The 19191-nt window shown below is 42.1% G+C and overlaps 1 protein-coding gene across 1 annotated transcript; it reads left to right on the forward strand.

The window, feature by feature from the left end:
• Positions 1-4518: 4518 nt before the first annotated feature.
• LOC120469741 (myosin-8-like) lies at positions 4519-9241 on the forward strand. The gene is given in 8 exon segments (XM_089130699.1): positions 4519-4550; positions 5729-5924; positions 8066-8107; positions 8109-8192; positions 8282-8460; positions 8610-8685; positions 8765-8860; positions 8934-9241. Coding segments are annotated over 8 exon segments (855 nt in total). The 3' UTR covers positions 9084-9241.
• Positions 9242-19191: the final 9950 nt, after the last annotated feature.

Raw genomic sequence — 19191 nt, forward strand, 5'->3', positions numbered from 1 at the left:
GTTAAGTTCTGCCAGGAAGACTCAATTGTTGCGTCACTAATTACCTTCTCATCTATCCAATCGCGTCTAATACTTACGGTATAAGACCGGTAGGCTACTTACACGTGTTTGAGTTCGAAGATGCTGACGCTTCCATTGATGCTCTCGTTCAGTCGCCAGCCAACATGTTCCAGGTAACGCATATTGTTTACAATTATCGACATAGATTACGACGATGTCCCGCCCTACCTCCTGCTGCACGTCGAGGTTCCCGCGTTCAGTATCGCATCTCCCCGTAGGCACAGCGGTCTTCGGAGAGTATTGGTCAGCCAAGGCCTTCATGAGAAGTTCTGCTCCTTAGACTGGTGCCATTTATCCCGCAGATCACCAATCCACCGACATTAATTACTATGCAAATCACGAGACGATCTCTCACTGGTTCAAGTTCAAACTCCACTTCCAAGTTGTTTTTCAATTTTTGGTAGGCGCTTCCAGCAGCCACTGTTAATGTCTCCTCTACAAGATTAAACTTCATTCAGGTAAGTATTTCTCCGTCGCTTCCTACACGGCTGAGTTGAAATTGGCGTTCACGATGACGTGGCGTGTTCTGATTATTATGGCTGATCTGCTGACTGCAGGAGAAGGGTATTCCTGCACAACCGGAGGCTGCAGTTCTAGGACCGAAGTTTTAGGACCCTAGGTTTTCGTGTCAGCGCCCCCCTATCGAACTGGATCACCAATTCAACACCAATCCAACAGTGAGTACTGTTCAGTTAAGTTTTAATTTATAATGTTTAAATGAAGCAAATTTTACATAGCCAAAGTTAGAGCTGCTAACTCTAACTTTGGCTATTATTAGAATTAATAAAGTAATTCCAACGAATTTAAAATTCGTGTTCTTGTTAAGTGAACTACTACGATGTTCTTAATTCATGGACAAGCTACAATACCTAATATTTTATGCGCTATAGGTCGCTACATTCAAAACAACAACAACGGCTTTGCTTGATGACGACGTGGAGGAACGCGGAATGATGGGAACTGTTGTTTTCAACTCCACCGTGGATAAATCAGTCAGACGGGAATTAATTCGAAAATTAGTTGTCATGGATGAGGTAAAGTTTGATTTCTATAAATGTTGCGTTTAATGACATGCTTGTTTTTCATTAAACTGAAATAACCGCAAGAAAAGTCAGGTTTAAAAGTAAATTAGTTATCACAGATGTTACTGTACGAGTCACTGGACGAAGCTATGGTGGAGAGGGTTTGAATGGGCATTCCAGGTCTCTTGCAAGGAGTTGATGTGGCTGGTCCTCCTTTTTGGTACCTTTATAAAAATAAAAAAACTCTTAATGTACATTTGACACATCTTTTCATGTCGTGTAAGTATTCAACCACAGCTACAGTTTCACAAAATTAACGTTAAGGTGGTCGCACACCGAACGGCTCAGGACCGTGTTCAAAATCCTGCTGCACCACAGAGTGCCATTTACATAGTTTTATATAAAATTTTAATTATTTGTGTCTCAAATCGTTGCTAATGGATCCATGACTTCGCCCTATGCTGCAATATGCATTTAGTTTTAAATTAATTTACAGAAATCAGCTGCTTGAATGAATGACAATTACTGATGTTATTAGATTTTCATGTGAGATTCTCAATTCATTCAGTTAACGGATGCTCTGAGGTAAAGTTTTCAGAATGCAGACTCAGCAATGATTGTATTTAATTGTACAGTACAATCATAACATAGAACAGACGTTATCTTCCTTTCATGTCATTAAACATAACAATATTGCTGGCCGCATACACTGATGAGAAAGTGCGCGTCCGGTGTGCGATACCTGGAGTTGTAACGGGATTTTGGTTGACCCGTTCGTTGACGTTTGCGTTTATGAGACTTGTCTTTGTCGACAGAACCAGGTGCAATCGCTAAAGAATAATTGTGCTCCATTCCATAACAAATGCGCGAAACAAGCTGACATTTGTTGCTTGACGCTAACGCACAACTACAACTTCCACATTTGTCCAGGAATACGCGCAGTACGAGCGGAAACCGAGGTAATGCGGATATGACGCGATTGACTGGCGACTCCCAGCTCACCCCTGCTCACACGCCCCGTTTCCTTGGTTAAAATCTCAATAGAGAGCCTAAGTCCCGCCCCTCCGCTTCCGGCTCATGGGACCTTATTTCGGAAAAAATATGAATGGTAGTCAATGGCGAGAGACAACTTATCTTTTTATTCCGTCTGAACTGTGCCCTCAATTACACATATGATGTTTGTCAATTTAAAAGATAATTCTGAAAGCCAAAAACGTCGCAGTTTGTCATACAACAGAAGAGTAACATTTAGTTTTATGTGAAAATCGCTCTATGAACTACATCTCCCGGGAAGAGAAACGAGATCCGCTGCTCGTGTGTGTGTGCAGTCTGGTACAAAACACTCAGGTAGGACGGCGTAACGTTACGATTATAACGCAAGACTGTAGAAACAATGACAGACAGCCTCAGTAAAGTTAGCTTCATTCATTGGGAGAAAATGTGTGCCTTTGGGGTTTGTAGTCTTTGTAATTACGTATTTTCACAGTCTTATACCTCAACGGTTTTACATCAAACTGCGACTTTCTTTACTTTAAAATGTATCTTATAAATTGACAAACATCATATGTGTAATTCAGGGCACAATTCAAACGAGATCAAAATATTTGTTGTCTCTAGCCATTGACTACCATTCAATATTTTTCCGAAATAAGGTCCCATGGTGGTCGACCGGAAGGGGAGGGACTTAGGCTCTCTATCCACAAGTTTCCGAGGGGCGCTCCTGTAAAAAACAAAGTGGGTGAAACTTCCGGTTACACGGCGGAAGTAGCATTCCAATGGTATTTTGTGTGTTAGTTAGCGAAGAGGCTAGCTGTTTTTCTGAGAATTATTTTACTATTTAAAGACGCAAATCTTTATGAGAGATGTCGTTACGGAGCTCAGGGACAACATGTGCTGTTTACGGTTGTATGTATAACCGGACTAAACTAATTTAGTGGCTTAAACGGGATCGTTTTTAACATAAGCTGAAAACGAAATCAGAGTGATCCTGCCAACGACTGTAGTTTCCATCACCTCCCAAAAGATGACGAATCTTCCTGTGTACATTTGTTTAAATTCTTAATGTTCTATAAACTCTATCAGCATGTGTTTGGCTGTTCTCTACTGATGTTACAGCTAAACTCAGGATCAAAGCCTGTGTTGACAGAATACCAAATGTGCCAGTTAATGTATTCAAGCAGCACATTCATTTATAATTTTGAATAAACTCCAAAGCCCAATGACTAAGTGTGTATTTTTTATTTTAATTGTTTGTCAGCTCGCACAACTGTCTGTCACCATGCCTTGATGAGTATTGATTATTAATAATGTTATTATAATACTCCCAATCAACTACTGCGGAGGGTAAAGGTACTGTTATTTCACCCTTTTGAATTTCGTTGAGGTTGTGTTCCCACATCGTTAGCTAGTTTGGATCGCTATAACTTGAATGACTGTCAACTGTTGAATAAACGAGTGTCAAGCATGTCAAATCGCGCTTTGTTTACTTCCAACCGGAAGTCGCGCCCACTTTTGACGCAAGGCCTCATGGGGCGTAGGAAACTTGTGGATTGACCTTATGCACAGCTTCACTACTTCCTGAATTTCAGCCAGCTCCTTAGCTGTGTCTGAAATCACTCCCTATCCACTATATAGTGCACTATATCGGGTGTCGGACATTTTGTAGTGGTGTCCGAATTCTGAGTGAACGACATCATTCCCTACATTCATTCACTACTTTTACCCACAATCCTCTCTGAATTCGAGTGTACATTCGATGTACACTTGCTGAAGCCCTATTTCCCACAATCCAATGCGGAGAGAACTGAGCGCGCATGAAAGTGTGGCGTGAGCAAGTTTAAACCAGAGATTACATTACATCCAGTGGAGGATTTGAAAAATATCCGTTAATCGTCGTTAAGAAGCGTATTCATTTGAATATAATAACGGTCGCCGGAAGGCGCTCGACGACACGTCATCTATGAACGTGAGAGTTACAATTTCAGTCGATGAAACTCATAGACATATACACTAGACCTCACCTGGGGGTTCTAAGCATGCGTCAAAACCGCCGCCATCTTGGAACAGGGGTCTTGTCATAGGAAGTAGCTAGGTAACGCTGCTATCTCTGCCTTTACTTCGAATTCATTGATGGTGGCGGACTTTTGTGCAGCGTATGAAGTTCATGGATGAAATCTGAACTAGGAAGAATGTTTAAAAAAAAAAAAAATTCTTTCTGGAATCAATGATAAATACATGTCTGACCGTTGGAACAAACCAAAAAAACAAGAAAAATCGCATTCATGATAATTTATGGTGATTTTATTTGCGTTAGACCTGTGTCTACTACATTGACGCTGATGCATTAAAGTGGAGGGGCTCCCCTGTTTCAAGATGGCGGCTCTATTGACGCATTCGTTCTAATGAACTGCCGTATCCAAGGTGAGGTCTAGTGGATATGTCTATGGATGAAACTAAGCTGGCATGGAGGTATATAATTACAAAATAAAGTCATTATGATTGTTATTGTTAATATTATTTTATAAAGTAGGTAATGTAAGATAAAAGGAGTTTTATCAGTACGCGTGACGAAGCCTTTACTGCGACAGCTCCAACTCTCCGACGCACAGTGTAAACGTCAGCGTCCGAATTCACTCACTTCATCTCGTTCACTCCTTGCAGATATAGTGCACTCAAATGCCATACACTATATAGGGATTAGTGAATGAGTGAATGAGTGAGCGGTTTCAGATACAGCTCTTGTTTCCTGTCTGCCATTATTGGACACATTGATTAATTCAGGTGTGCTTGACCTCAGTAGTCATGGCAACAATAATCAGACACACCTGAATTAATAAATTTTGCCCAATAATGGCAGACAGGAAACAAGGAGCTGGCTGAAGGTCAGGAAGTAGTGCAGCTGTGCATAAAGCCCATTTTCTCGCGATTTAAACATTGTTTGAAACATTTGGAATATTGTAAGTTATCATCTTAACTAAATATATAGCACTGGCCTTGTGATTTTGGGATATTTTAATGCAGAAATCGTAGGTATTCCACCTTGTTGAGTTTTATAATAAGTAAATCTAGCCAGCACATTAATTAAACTTAAAAAGAGGACATATGCATGTAAATGAGTAAGATTTACCTGTAGCTTACTGTATTAGTGTGAAAACTTGCTCATTATTTTACCATATATTAGTATGTAATTAGTATTAAGATTAGTATTAAGTATTATTGTTAATTAGTATTACATTATTAAGTATAAAAAAACACCTTTCATAATTAAACTGCCTGGTTGCACTACAATATGTGTTATTAGTCTGTCGTTTTCAAGTTGTTTTGCAATCATAAATGAGACGTATGACAGTTTTAATACAGTAGTTTGTTACAATTCTAAAAAGTCCCAGCCCACATTGAAGCTGCAGAAGAAAAGAGACTGGTGGACGTTATTGTAAAATTGCAGGGATCCGAGGAGCATTTGGTGGTACTTCAACAATGTTAACATTTATTTTACTATACTAACTCATAGTAAAAATTCACCAAGGGCCTTAATTAGGGAAAACATTAGCATTGTTTTCTAACTATGCTGCAATTTATTGTCTCTTTATCTTAAATGTATCAATTCCTTAAAAATAATTGTTTTTGTTCCATGGTTTTCCCACAAGGTGTACTCAACGGGAAGCCCTCAAAGTGGTTACTTACTTAAATAAGTTAACCTCTTGCCGTGTGCCTGTCTACCTCGACAGTGAGGAACAACAGGACATCTTGTTCTCATATCTGAGAGGACTGCTGGATAGGACACAAACACAGTTGAGCTTCACAGATGAAGTGCCGTTTATCTGTGGTGTTCTTTTTCCAGAGGTATGCCGAACCATGTAATGTGTTTTTGTGTCCTACTCCTGCACTTACAAAATGTAGGCTACTGTATAAACTGCGTACTAGCACGGCTCGTGTATGGACCCCTGTATAATGGCTTGCTGTTCAGTAGTGGTAAAATAGTATATTTATATTAACGTTTTTCATAGGCCATCATATATGCCCTGGCTATCCTCCGGAATGTCTCCTTGCAGGAGGCTGGGCAGGTCTTCCTTTCTGGTCCGGATTATCATTACAGGTCAGAGTAGATTATGAATTATTTTTTGCACAATTCCCAGTGCACCCTTTTCTTACTGATGTTTTTGTTAACACAACAGTGATTGTTCTCTGATCACTATTTCAGTGAAGTGGAAGAATTTAATAGAAAAATTGACAAACAGTTGAGGAAAGAAGGGAGACCATGCAATTGGTGGGTATTGCTCTTATATATTTACAAATTTGGAGTTTGGAATAATACGTCAGTAACATGAATATTCTGTTTGGCATTCTCTCTCTACAACTCCAACGAGTGTCATGACTCTGACCGTTCTGTCTAACATTAATCCTGGCCTGTCCCTGCTCTCTTGGCAGCATAGCAGGCTCATAATTGTATGGCTGTGGTCCTCCATACAAGTATGAACAATTTCCTCAGCGGATGAAATGTCATTGCGATCCATTGTTTTCCTGTTTGAATCGACCGCTCTCCCGCCTGTTACATCACGCCCGCCACACCCATTTTCAGACACGGAAGTAAAATTTTCTCACAAAAACAACTTCTTAGCATACTTCTGTAGCATATTTATAAGTATTTTTTAAAAGAAAATCTAGTTACTTCGTTATTTCGATACATTGACTCGTTGGGTCCTCTAACCTGCAATATGCCTTTTAAGTGTGTGACGGAAATGTCATGCTCCTTACCATTTGGAACATCAGCTACCAAAGAAATAATTACAGGTGATAATGTCGGTACTAAAGTTATCAATTCAAGCCAGAATCTGATCTGGAAAATGCAAATGACCAACTTTCCCAGCATGACTGGACCAGAAATTTATTTTGATAAGGTTGTATTTTATTGGGGACATAATTACTGATTATAGTGACTGATAAAGCATTTTTATCTGTCGCACTACGGGGGGGAAGAACGCTTTGTAAACACAAAACCATGTTTGCATTTGTGATCGTAGAAACGACAAACAAGTGCTGCTCAACTCACTTCCAAATTAGCAAATTCTTGAAATATGAAAACATACTTGCAGGCTGTGTCTGTGATTTAAGAAGCGCCAGACTGTATTTGCAAAGATGGAATACAGTGTCGAAGTTATGACGTCACTTTGTAGGTCAAAACACAGAAAGTGACTTAGCATTTTAACACTTCCATTTCCCTCTATGGGTTTTTTGAATGAGTTTTTGCTAAATCGCCTGAAATAAGGTCTGTGGTTAACAAAGCCTCTAAATATTTTCACATTTTGATCTATGACATAAAACACACCAGTTATAACGTGCTTGTGATTTTTTTTTTTTTTAAACTTTATTGTGTCTTCTTGTTGTTGTTTTTTAAACTTTATTTAGGCTTCAAAATGTATACATTTTGGATTATTAACTTGTAAAGATTATCTTGATAGACAAAACGTGCAAGGGTCACAACTCTTTGTTGAACACAGACCTTATTTTTTAGAGATTTTCCAAAAGTCCATGGGGAAAATGCATAGCTTTTTGATCGAAGGAACCCATGCACTGCTAACTTCTGAGTTGTCCTACAAAGTGACGTCTTAACTTTGGCACTCTATTGCCCCGGGTTTTAGAATCAGCCTTTGTGCACAGCCGGCCTTGTACTCTTCCGGGTTCTGGAAACAGTCCTCCAAAAAATGCACAGCACACAGTTGAATATTTTTGTTGTACTGTTCTGGAACAGTGTTGGAAATAAATCTTAACCACTGATTCCTAATTGCGTCCACTTTCGGAAGGCCAAATAAAGTGCTGCTTTTGCTATCGCATAGAAACATCCTCTCATGATATGGAGTTGACAACACTACAAAGAACACCGTATGCCTTTTTTTGCATATGCATTTGGGCGGTATTATGCAAATATTTCCACAGTGAAATGTCAAAATCAAAACATGTTCAAACTGTTGCTTTCCATTTTGTAGAACACAAGTCTCCTGAACACCAAGAAGAAGCTTGAGGCGGACCTTTGTTCAGATCCAGAGTGAAGTTGATGACACTGTACAGGAAGACAGAAATGCAGAGGAGAAGGCCAAGAAGGCCATCACTGATGTGAGCAACAGTAGCTGCCAAATGTTTCTAAAGATACTTGTGTACTTGAAAAAATGTGGATCTACTGACTTTCTGTATTAATGCAAAAGGCTGCAATGATGGCAGAAGAGCTGAAGAAGGAACAGGACACCAGTTCTCACCTTGAGAGAATGAAGAAGAATCTGGAGGTCACAGTGAAGGACCTGCAGCACCGTCTGGATGAGGCTGAGAATCTGGCCATGAAGGGAGGAAAGAAACAACTCCAGAAACTGGAGTCCAGAGTAAGATTGCCTTTATTCTGATGTTAATAGTTATGATCTGAAAGGTATAAATTGTGTACTGCTTTAATACTGTGGAATATTTCAGATAGTCTATAAACATGTTTTCATCGCCTGTAATAATTTTACTAATATCTCCCACTAACTAAAGGTCCGTGAGCTTGAAGAGACGTGGAGCTGATGCTGTTAAAGGTGTCCGCAAATATGAGAGGAGAGTCAAGGAGCTCACCTACCAGGTACAAAACAATGTGTAGTCAAATTCAGGTCACTATAATCTGAGTATGTTCTAGTCTGATCCTTGTTCATTATCTGCAGAGTGAGGAGGATAAGAAGAACCTCAACAGACTGCAGGATCTGGTTGACAAGCTTCAGCTGAAGGTCAAGGCTTACAAGAGACAGGCTGAAGAAGCTGTGAGTATCTCATTTGAGAACTGTAAACACCTTGTGAACTAAGTTCCTGATCTAATCGTATGTGACTTTGCAGGATGAACAAGCCAACACTCACCTGTCCAAGTTGAGGAAGGTGCAGCATGAGCTGGAAGAGGCTGAGGAGCGTGCTGACATTTCCGAGTCTCAGGTCAACAAGCTTAGAGCCAAGAGCCGTGATGCTGGAATGGTAATTTTACTCAAATAAATGTTTAAACACACTTAAAATTGAAAGCTTTTATTTTACTAGAAATTGTTTGTGTATACCTTTTTTTCCAGAACAAAGAGGCAGCTGAGTAAAAACCTTCGCATTAACTGTTACAAGCTCCCATTTGTCTCTGGTCAAAATGTGCAATATGCTCTATGCACGAACCCTGCTAATGTATGTCCAAAAGAATCTCAGCCAGCTTCTTTACTTCCGCAAGCGCGTTCTGCAGGAAAAGTATGTTGCAGCAAAACTTAAATAAAATTCATTTTCTCAGAAACAAGGTCAACGATTTTAGAAACCCATTCGCTAGTCGGATTTGGCATGATATGAGAGAATACTGACCCTCAAAGTTGTTGATATAGCTCGAAATATATAATTTAAATAACTTTTCTTTTTTACTCTTATGTGTGACTGCCTCACAGTGTTGTTAACATCATTCACGTTAACCACAGAACGTTTTTGTAAACAGCGAGTGTAATTTGAGACTATCTCCACCTAACGGCTTCTGACGCAGCACCGGATGTAACTGGGCGTGCTAAGACAAACCCGGAAGCGATCGTGCATAGAGCCTATTACTGAATAAAACATTATATCAATCAACTTCTCTTATTTCCATTGCTTTTTTTCGTGTTTATTACAGTTTTTCTCGATTGTTTACACACATTTCCTGCAAGTATGCCTTATACTCTCAGAACTCTACACACAAATCTAAAACACTTACACAATCGGCAAAACCCTTCAATTCTAGTGCAAAATGAAACTTTACATTCAAAACAATGTTATATATTCTCAAAATGGTATTTTGTTTTCAAATGACACACACAAACCATCATATGAATAGACATTTATAAGAACCAGTTGAATACTGTGCTCAATGTAAAACACTATGATCAATGGAAAACACTTCTTCTCCATTCAGATTGGGCCTTTTTTGTTCAGTGTTAAACTTACTACAGACAGTACATACATAAGTGTGTTGTAAAATATTTGAGAATATTGCTTTTATACCCAGAACACAAATACACGGTAACAAATATATTTTATTTTTCCCACAAAAAACAATGGAAGATAGATCGCACATTTCGTACACCCCAGCAACACAAATTTGCACATACAGTGGTCTACATACAAAACAACAGAAAAAATTTATTGTATACAGTTACTGTAAAAAAACAACAACTATGCTGCACCCTCTTCTGTTTTGGTCTTTTATGCTAAAGCTCTGATTGCTAATTGTAAAACTGTGACATGCGTTTGCCCATGTGATGAGTCGGTGTGCATATCTGAATGGCAGTGTGTTCCTCGTGAAAACAAGAGTTCTCTTTCGAGAGGTTCTCTCATATTGCGTAAGCTAGCTTACGCTACGGGAAAGATTAATCTTTGCTGAGAAGTTGAAGCCAAAAAATGATTCCATAATTTTGCAATCATTGTCAACGCAGTCTCTTCTGAGGCAGACCATGAGCGGGCTAGCTAGCGGCTCATTGGTTCGCTCAGAGAGAATGCACGAACCTATGGGAGAGCGGCGCTGAGTCCGCGGCCAATGAGCGGACGGCGCTCGCTCACTGCGTCACAGCCCGCCAAAAGGGGCGTGGCTACAGTGTATAAAGGTAGCTCTCCCAGGCTAGTTCGTCGATTCTTTTTCATTCAGCGAGCTACACGCATCCGCTGTCCTGGGAAGAAGCCGTCGTCGAGAAGGCACCTTCTAGCGAGCTCCGGAGTCTGAGGAAGCCGGCCGTCTGCCACCTTCAGCCGCCCAGCAAGCTAGCGCCATCCGACGCGTATCCTTTTATTCCATTTCACTAAAAGAGCCGAGCGTCTTTTTAAAGATGCCTCGAATTTCCTGCGGCTCATGCCGCTCTTCACTCGAGGAAGGAGACCGCCACCCCATCTGCGTTCTCTGTCTCGGAGTGGATCACGCAGAGCTCGCCCTCGCCAACGGAGGATGCGACCACTGCGAGGACCTGCCTCTGTCCTCCCTGCGGGCACGACTGCAGGCGGTCAAAACCGCTCCCGCGCCGCCTCTCACTTCGCCGCGGAAGAAGAAACGCCGCTCCCAGAGGCCGCCGGAGCCCCCTGCGGATCCATGCGGGCCGCTGCCGCCGCCCACCGACCGCTCTCCCTCTCCGCCCCAGCCGGACATACAGTTGCCGCCGAGTGGCCGCTCTGTCGCCTCCGACGACACCGCGGATGATAAGGACTCCTGTTCGCTGCACGCTTCTGACAGCGAGGATTGGTCGTCGATCGGCTCTTCGACGAGAGAGTCTGCGGGGACCCGCGCCGGCATCGAGGAGGAACTAACGCGCCTCCTTTCACAGGCCGTCAACCGCCTGGGTCTCGAGTGGTCTCCTCCCCCCGAGCAACCACCGAACCGCATGGATGGGAAGTTCCTGCACCGGCGCCCGGCCCCCGCCTGCAGCCGGGCTGCACCATTCCTGCCTGAGCTACACAACGAGCTCACGAAATCCTGGAATGCCCCTCTTTCGGCTCGTAACCGCTCCGATGTGTCCGCTTCGCTGCGCTCAGTGGACGGAGCCGCCGAGAAGGGTTATACTGCCATGCCGCCCGTCGAGGACCTGGGCGCCGCTCATCTTTGCCCGCCCTCTGCTAGATGGCGTTCTTCCCCTACGCTTCCTTCTAAAGCGTGCAGAGCGACCTCTAACTTTCATGCCCGCGCCTATGCTGCCGCCGGACAGGCCGCTTCATCGCTGCATTGCATGTCAGTCCTCCAAGTGCTCCAGAGCGACATCTTGTGCGAGATGGCGAACAGCGGTAGGAACCCGCCCATCCTCTCGGATCTGAGAAGCGCTACGGATCTTTCCCTTCACGCCACTAAAGCCGCCGCACAAGCCCTGGGAAAATGCATGGCCGCCCTCTGTGTCGCTGAGAGACACTTGTGGCTCACGCTTACCGACATGGGAGATTCAGAACGCGCCGTGTTCCTCAACGCGCCTATCTCTCCGACCGGTCTCTTCGGATCTGCCGTCACGGGCATCGTTGACCGCTTCTCCGAGGTACAGAAAGCGACTCAGGCCATGAACTTGTTCCTGCCCCGCCGCGCTAGCTCTTCGGCAGGCCGCTCTCACGAGCCACCTGCCAGAACCCCAAATCAGCGCCCGCCTCAGCAAGCTCAGCAGCCCCAGCGTAGACAGGGCGGACGCTCTCGCTCTGACAGCCGCCGCAGACAGCCTCCTCCCCGGGGGCCTCGACCCAAGATCGCGCTGAAGCCCGATCAACAGAAGTCTGCCTAGCACAGCTGAGAAAAAAGGCGGCTCTCTCCCGCTGCGGCCGGACCGCCGTCAAAGCTTCGCCCACTGTTAGTCCCCGTCTCATCGCCGACTACAGTAGAGTTCACCGCCACAATCAAGCCGGTTTCCCTGCCCGCTTGCGAGCGACTAAAAGCTGTTTTCACGGCTACCCAGAGAGTTCACAAAAAGAGCATAAAAGCCTCAAGTGTAAAAAATGTGCCCACAAGCATGTGCTCACGTATACACACAAGCACCCTATGCCCCGGGTCTCACACAGAGCCCATTCTCACGGAGCGAGCACTATCCGCTCCAGTAGCAGAGAACATAAACACGCCCACGAGCCCGTGCGCGTGTCCCCCCTCTGCCCGCTCTCTCACACGGCCCATAAACTCCTCTCTGAGTGTAAGTCCCGTTGCCAACCACATTATAAGCGCGCCCACACCCAGTGCCCAGCCCGCTATGTGCAGCAATCAGGGCGAAATCGCCATTCAACCGCTAGCCGCATGCTGCGAAGCGTGGGAAGCCATCCCCGGCATCTCCCCGTGGGTTTTAAGCATAATAAAGAATGGCTATCGATTACAGTTTCGTCGCCGCCCGCCACGCTCGTGCGTGCGGCTCGAATCCACTGTCAGCCCGGCTGCTATGAACACGCTTCGCTCAGAAATAGCCAAGCTACTGCAGAAGTGCGCTATAGAGAGAGTCCCGCCATCTATGACCGAGTCGGGGTTTTAGAGCGAGGATGCGTTAGCCCAGGATTGGCCCCGCCGCCCGCTCTATGCTTTCCCCCCGATTTCTCTGCTACCGCAGGTCATTCAGAGAATCAGGGACTCACGCCACTCGGTGCTCCTCATAGCCCCGCGCTGGGAGAATCAGATTTGGTTCCCGGAGCTTACGCAGCTGTCACAGACAGCCCCGTGGCCCATTCCAATCAGAGCAGATCTCCTCACTCAAGCCCGCGGCTCGATCTGGCATCCCCATCCACAGCGCTGGGCGCTTCATGCATGGGTGACCATCGACTACGTGTCGAATTGCCAGAAGGGGTTCTGAACACGATCAAGCACACCAGAGCGGATTCTACCAGAAAGCTCTATGCTGCAAAATGGTCTGTGTTCTCCAAATGGTGCACCGACAAAAATTTGGACCCACGGACGTGCGAGGTTTCGTCTTTGCTCGTGTTCCTTCAGGAGATGCTGGATAAGGGCAGGTCCCCATCCACTCTTAAGGTTTATGTGGCAGCCGTCGCGGCGTTCGTTGAACCCCGGCGCGCCCAGTCTCTGGGCAAAGACGAGCTAATCATCCGCTTCCTCAGGGGAGCCAGAAGGATGAACCCCCCTCGCCCCCCTACAGTGCCGGTCTGGAAGCCCCGCCGTTTGAACCACTCGAGTCCGTGGAGCTAAAATACCTCTCGCTAAAAAACGTTATTCTGACGGCACTCGCCTCAGTAAAACGAGTGGGGGACATTCACACGCTGTCTTCGAGCGCCGCGTGCCTGGAGTTTGGACCGAATGACTCCATAGTCATTCTGAAACCTAGACACGGTTATGTTCCGAAAGCGATTGGTACCCCTTTCAGGGCGCAAGTGATCTCTCTATCGGCGCTGCCTGCATCCGATAGCGAACGTGACGCTGATCGCCTCTGCCCGGTTCGGGCTCTCAGAGTGTACACTACACGCGTTGCCGCGTTCAGACGCTCAGAGCAGCTGTTTGTGTTGTTCGGTGGCCGCACCAAGGGATTAGCCGCCTCGAAACAGACTCTATCCAGGTGGATAGTAGACACGATTGCCTCTGCTTATGCCGCTAAAGACCTGCCTTGCCCTCTGGGCATCAGGGCTCATTCCACCAGAGGCATGGCCTCATCGTGGGCATGGTCCTGCGGAATTTCCATTCACGACATTTGTGTGGCTGCGGGATGGGCCTCCCCCTCCACTTTTGTCAGATTTTATAACCTGGAAGTTCCAGCCTCACAGGCTAAAATTCTGGCGGTCTAGTACTATACAGCTCTCCTATAGAAAGCCGCACTATCGGGAGTTCCATCACAACCGGCTCACCCCTTGTGTTCCCCTATGTGCTTATGCATTATACGTCACGGCCCGCTACGCCGGCCGCCTTAGGGCGTTTTGCACTAGATGATAACGGGCGCTATGCTGGCCGCCTTATTATCTTCATCCACTTAAAGATTCCCCCGGTGTTTCCCCCCTGGGATGCTTAGTGGTTACTTAGCGCACACGGCGTTGACCAGGTGTTCCCGTAGCGTAAGCTAGCTTACGCAATACGAGAGAACCTCTCGTAAGAGAACGAATCGGTTACCTAACGTAACCTCGGTTCTCTCTAGATGAGGGAACGAGTATTGCGTTCCCGGCCGTGCTTGCGCCACCAGCGTTTCGCTTCATGCTGACAGAATCGACGAACTAGCCTGGGAGAGCTACCTTTATACACTGTAGCCACGCCCCTTTTGGCGGGCTGTGACGCAGTGAGCGAGCGCCGTCCGCTCATTGGTCGCGGACTCAGCGCCGCTCTCCCATAGGTTCGTGCATTCTCTCTGAGCGAACCAATGAGCCGCTAGCTAGCCCGCTCATGGTCTGCCTCAGAAGAGACTGCGTTGACAATGATTACAAAATTATGGAATAATTTTTTGGCTTCAACTTCTCAGCAAAGATGAATCTTTCCCGTAGCGTAAGTTAGCTTACGCAATGCTCGTTCCCTCATCTAGAGAGAACCGAGGTTACGTTAGGTAACCGATTCGATTTTCTGCATGAAAATTGTGCCAAATGCAGAGAATTTGTGTGTAATGTTTTGAAAACAGTGTGTTTTAGAACTGCAATTTGAGTGTAAAGCAGGAATTGTGCTTGTAGTTAAGCAGAATTGGTTCAGGGGTTTGGTGAATGAGTTACATGTTGTTGTCATTGTTTCTCAAGTACCAGAATTTGTGCGTAAACAATTGAGAAAAACTGTAAATTACATTCATAGACTGTAATCACCTTGAATTTTTATATATCAATTGGGGGCAAATACTTTTTTTCCCTGGGAGGCAGGGGGTGGGTAATCAAAGGATTTAAGGGAATTAACAAGAACGGCAAAAGTTCCAAGTCTAATACAGTTATGTACAGTTAAGTAATCAATTTAAACTATTTGCAAATAATATTTTATTTTAAAATGGATGCAAATTCCCTCATGCCTAATTTGTAAAGAACGCAAAATATTTCTTGTCACGTTTAGTTATGAATTACATGAATCATGCAAATAATAGCATATTTTCAATTCCAAATGGTGACATTTTCATAAAGTTTCAAAATCACTTGTTATTACAGTTGGTCACTGTACACTGGATTCTACAAATGTCACATCTTACCACAGACTCTTTCACTGTTAACTTAAGTGCTGCGTCAGAATTCACACTTGTTTTCTTTGAACAGTAAGGCCATCTCAATCCTTTTAACATTGACAAGCACAAGTCAAGTCAAGTCATATTTATTTACATAGCGCTTTTTACAATACAGATTGTATCAAAGCAGCTTCACAGTCATAACATGAAAATAATACAACACAGATCAATAATTTTGTTATTAAATGTTTACAACAAACTTTTATCACAACCTTTTTAAAAAAATTACTTTATTTTTCATTACAAATAATTAAAATAAACCTTTGGTGTTTAAATGAATAATTTTAGAATTATTTCACAGTATATAGTAGTGGACCTTAGGTTAGGTGCATTTTAGTTGCAAAACACCTTTCGTGTACAGTACACATACAGTAACATGTATGTTCTGTTCAATTATGTAAAAATCTTTCTTTTACCTCGCCAACAGATAAAATTCATTTGACATGAGTAATTATACCTTGAAGATGACAATACATTCATTTGAGTAAACAGTAGCAGTATGCAAGTGCTTTTCCATCTGTGAAACAATGGAAAAACATTTTTAGGTCAAATCATATTTTATATTCATATATTGTGATCTTCATTTTTAGCTACATCAGAGAATTTCAATTACTAGTTCATGTTATTTGAGCCAAATAATTTAGTTAACTTTTTTAAAAAGTCTTTATAGATGCTTTTAAAGATAGCCAACAGTAAAGTCTAATTATCAAATGCACAGTTTACACATTGAAGGTTCTGCATATGCACAACATGTAAAAACTATATACATGTATAAAGGCAAATTAAGTAATAAGTCTTTATTTAACTAAAAAATAAAATAAAAAATAAAATAAAAAGTAGGCTATTTGAATTATGAGGGACTTTAGGGAGACTCAGATTACAGACATTGAAAGAAATGCACACATCAAAATACTTATTTAAAAATCAGTAGCGGTCATGTGAGCTCCCTCACAGCCTGACCATGAACTACATTGGTGCCATAAATAGTTCTTTACAGGGACAAGCACCAAAGGCATCTCTTGATGTCAGCACAATCTTGTTTACTGTATATGGCTGTGTCAGTCTCAAGTAATAAAAAAAGAGGCAATTAACAAAAATAAACCCAAGCACAAACGGATATTATAGACGAATGAACTGGCAGGTTTAATATTATGGCATAACAACCTATTGTTTATGTGAGCAAATCTATCTCACTCACTTCCATTAACTCGTTTTTCCTTTACTGAAGCGTGTGACTCTCCTGTCTTCGCAGGCTTTGAAGGATCATCCTCATCCATTGGTTGGATGGTGATCAAAACTAAAATTAAATGTAAACGAGAGTAGGCAGGTCACTTTATCCAGTCAAGACGAACAGTTCTCACTTGAGACATCTACGAGATCGAATGCGGATATCGCGTGACTCTATGTGTTTGTTGCTAATAAATTGAATGTAATTTAAACTGTTATATGAATATGAACAAGACATGTCAACAATAACGTTAACTCGTACATGGATTGCACGATCAGTATTTGAGTACTTAAACCAATGAGGATTGTCTTCATAAATTTCCCATAGCTACCTTATCAGGACCTTTTAGAAGGGAGACAGCAACTTCGCCCGACTGCGAAATCTGACTCGACAAGAGAGTTTTTGGCATACATCGCTCATGATCAGTAGTGAAAGCTCAAGTACAGGTTTCTACGGAACAACAAAGCAGGGGGCGTTTCCCAATTTCGAGGAGAGGTGTTTTTAAGCCTAAAAGGCCATTCATTATTTTATTTTCTTGTTTTCTCGTGGTCGCAACTAAGATCACGAGAAAATAACTTTTGTCAAGATCATGAGAAATAAAGGTATTTAGCCGATACAAATGCTGCATGCTTTTAGGACTTCCATAAAACAGGGAATCGTCTATAAAGATCTGGAACACATTTGCTTAGGAAGAGCAGTATTACAAAGATATAAACTCGGAATTGGGAGGGAAAAAACTGTCAGAACTGTGAGATATAAACTATCGAGTCCAAATAGTGATATACTTTATTCCTTACAATTGAGTCAGAAGTCACTTAAAGTAAACTGTCCTATTGAAAGATAGTGGGATAAAAATTATAACTATATATAACTATACATATAACTATAACTATATATATAACTATAACTATAACTATATATATATATATATATATATATATATATATATATATATATATATATATATATATATATATATAATGGCCAATAGCTTTTCAGTAAATACTAAACTGCTTTAATATTGTAAATACTGTCAAAAACAGGCATTTAGTTACACCTCAGCCTATATTAGATTAGCTATAGGCTAACTTGAAAATTATTTTATTTTATATAAACCAGAACAGGAAAGCTGAATTCTCTTATCAATGGAATGCAAACCATGCAAATAAAGCAATAAAATAAAAATAAAATAATATACATAATAAGGAAATAAGTTTGCCCCTTTAAGATATTAGATCTAAGAAGAAAAATCTAAAACACAAAACATAAATGACTGTTTAGTAAATTTATACCATAATTGGTATCACACGATATTGCACATTATTTAGTATAATGTTTAATAGCTAAACTTGATATATAGTGGTTTAATAACTTATTGTTGTTGTTGTTGTTTTTTTTTGCTTTTTTTGCATTCCATTGTTATATACATTATAAACATAATTTATCTAACTTTTTAGCAATTGAAATAGTTGAAAAATCATGTGTATTTATTAATAATGTTGAAGCATTTTACACCATACATAAGGATCTTCACACATAATAATGTATTCAAAAAAATGTATGGTCCAGTAAGCCTAAAAAAGATTCAAAGTGTTACCCCTGCTTCGTGTCATATGTGCCAGACATGTTCTTGTTCATGTTCATGATCTCAATGTAAATCTCTTAAAACAATAGATACAAATTACTTCATAAATTATTTTACTTGAAGATAAAAACATGTTGTACACAACAGCTGTTGGTACATATTCTGCTAGAGGTTAGTGAAATAATTTTCTTTAAAGAACTCTAAAAACAAATTAGCAACATATCCAAAAGGGGAAGTTATTTATTTACATCTTCACTGTTTCCATTTTCGCAAGCACCAAATGGTTTATCTGATTGATTCCTTAACTTAGATGGACTCAAGCCATATTTGGTGTAAGCCATATTTAACTTTTGCATTGCTGGCACAGCAAATGCAGTATAAAAACCAGGGGCAGGAGGGGAGACCGTTGCATTCAGAAGACCAGCCAGGTTTCCGTTTGTGGTGAGATGGTCATTCATTTCTTAGCGGGGAGCATGCAGTGATTACATTAGTTTAGAGAACCATGTCATGTCTTTCTGTAAAATATTTCTGTGGGCATTTTGCATAGAAAAATAAATTAAGTGGAATTTAGATTTTCAAGTTGAACGTAATTAAAATGAAAATATTTAAGATACTTCTAAGTTGTTAGTAGTTTATGATAAATCTTTAATCACAGCTTTCATTTTCAAT

The sequence above is a fragment of the Pimephales promelas genome, chromosome 4 (assembly GCF_988280905.1).
Source record: "Pimephales promelas chromosome 4, fPimPro1.hap1.1, whole genome shotgun sequence".
Taxonomy (NCBI): Eukaryota; Metazoa; Chordata; class Actinopteri; order Cypriniformes; family Leuciscidae; genus Pimephales; species Pimephales promelas.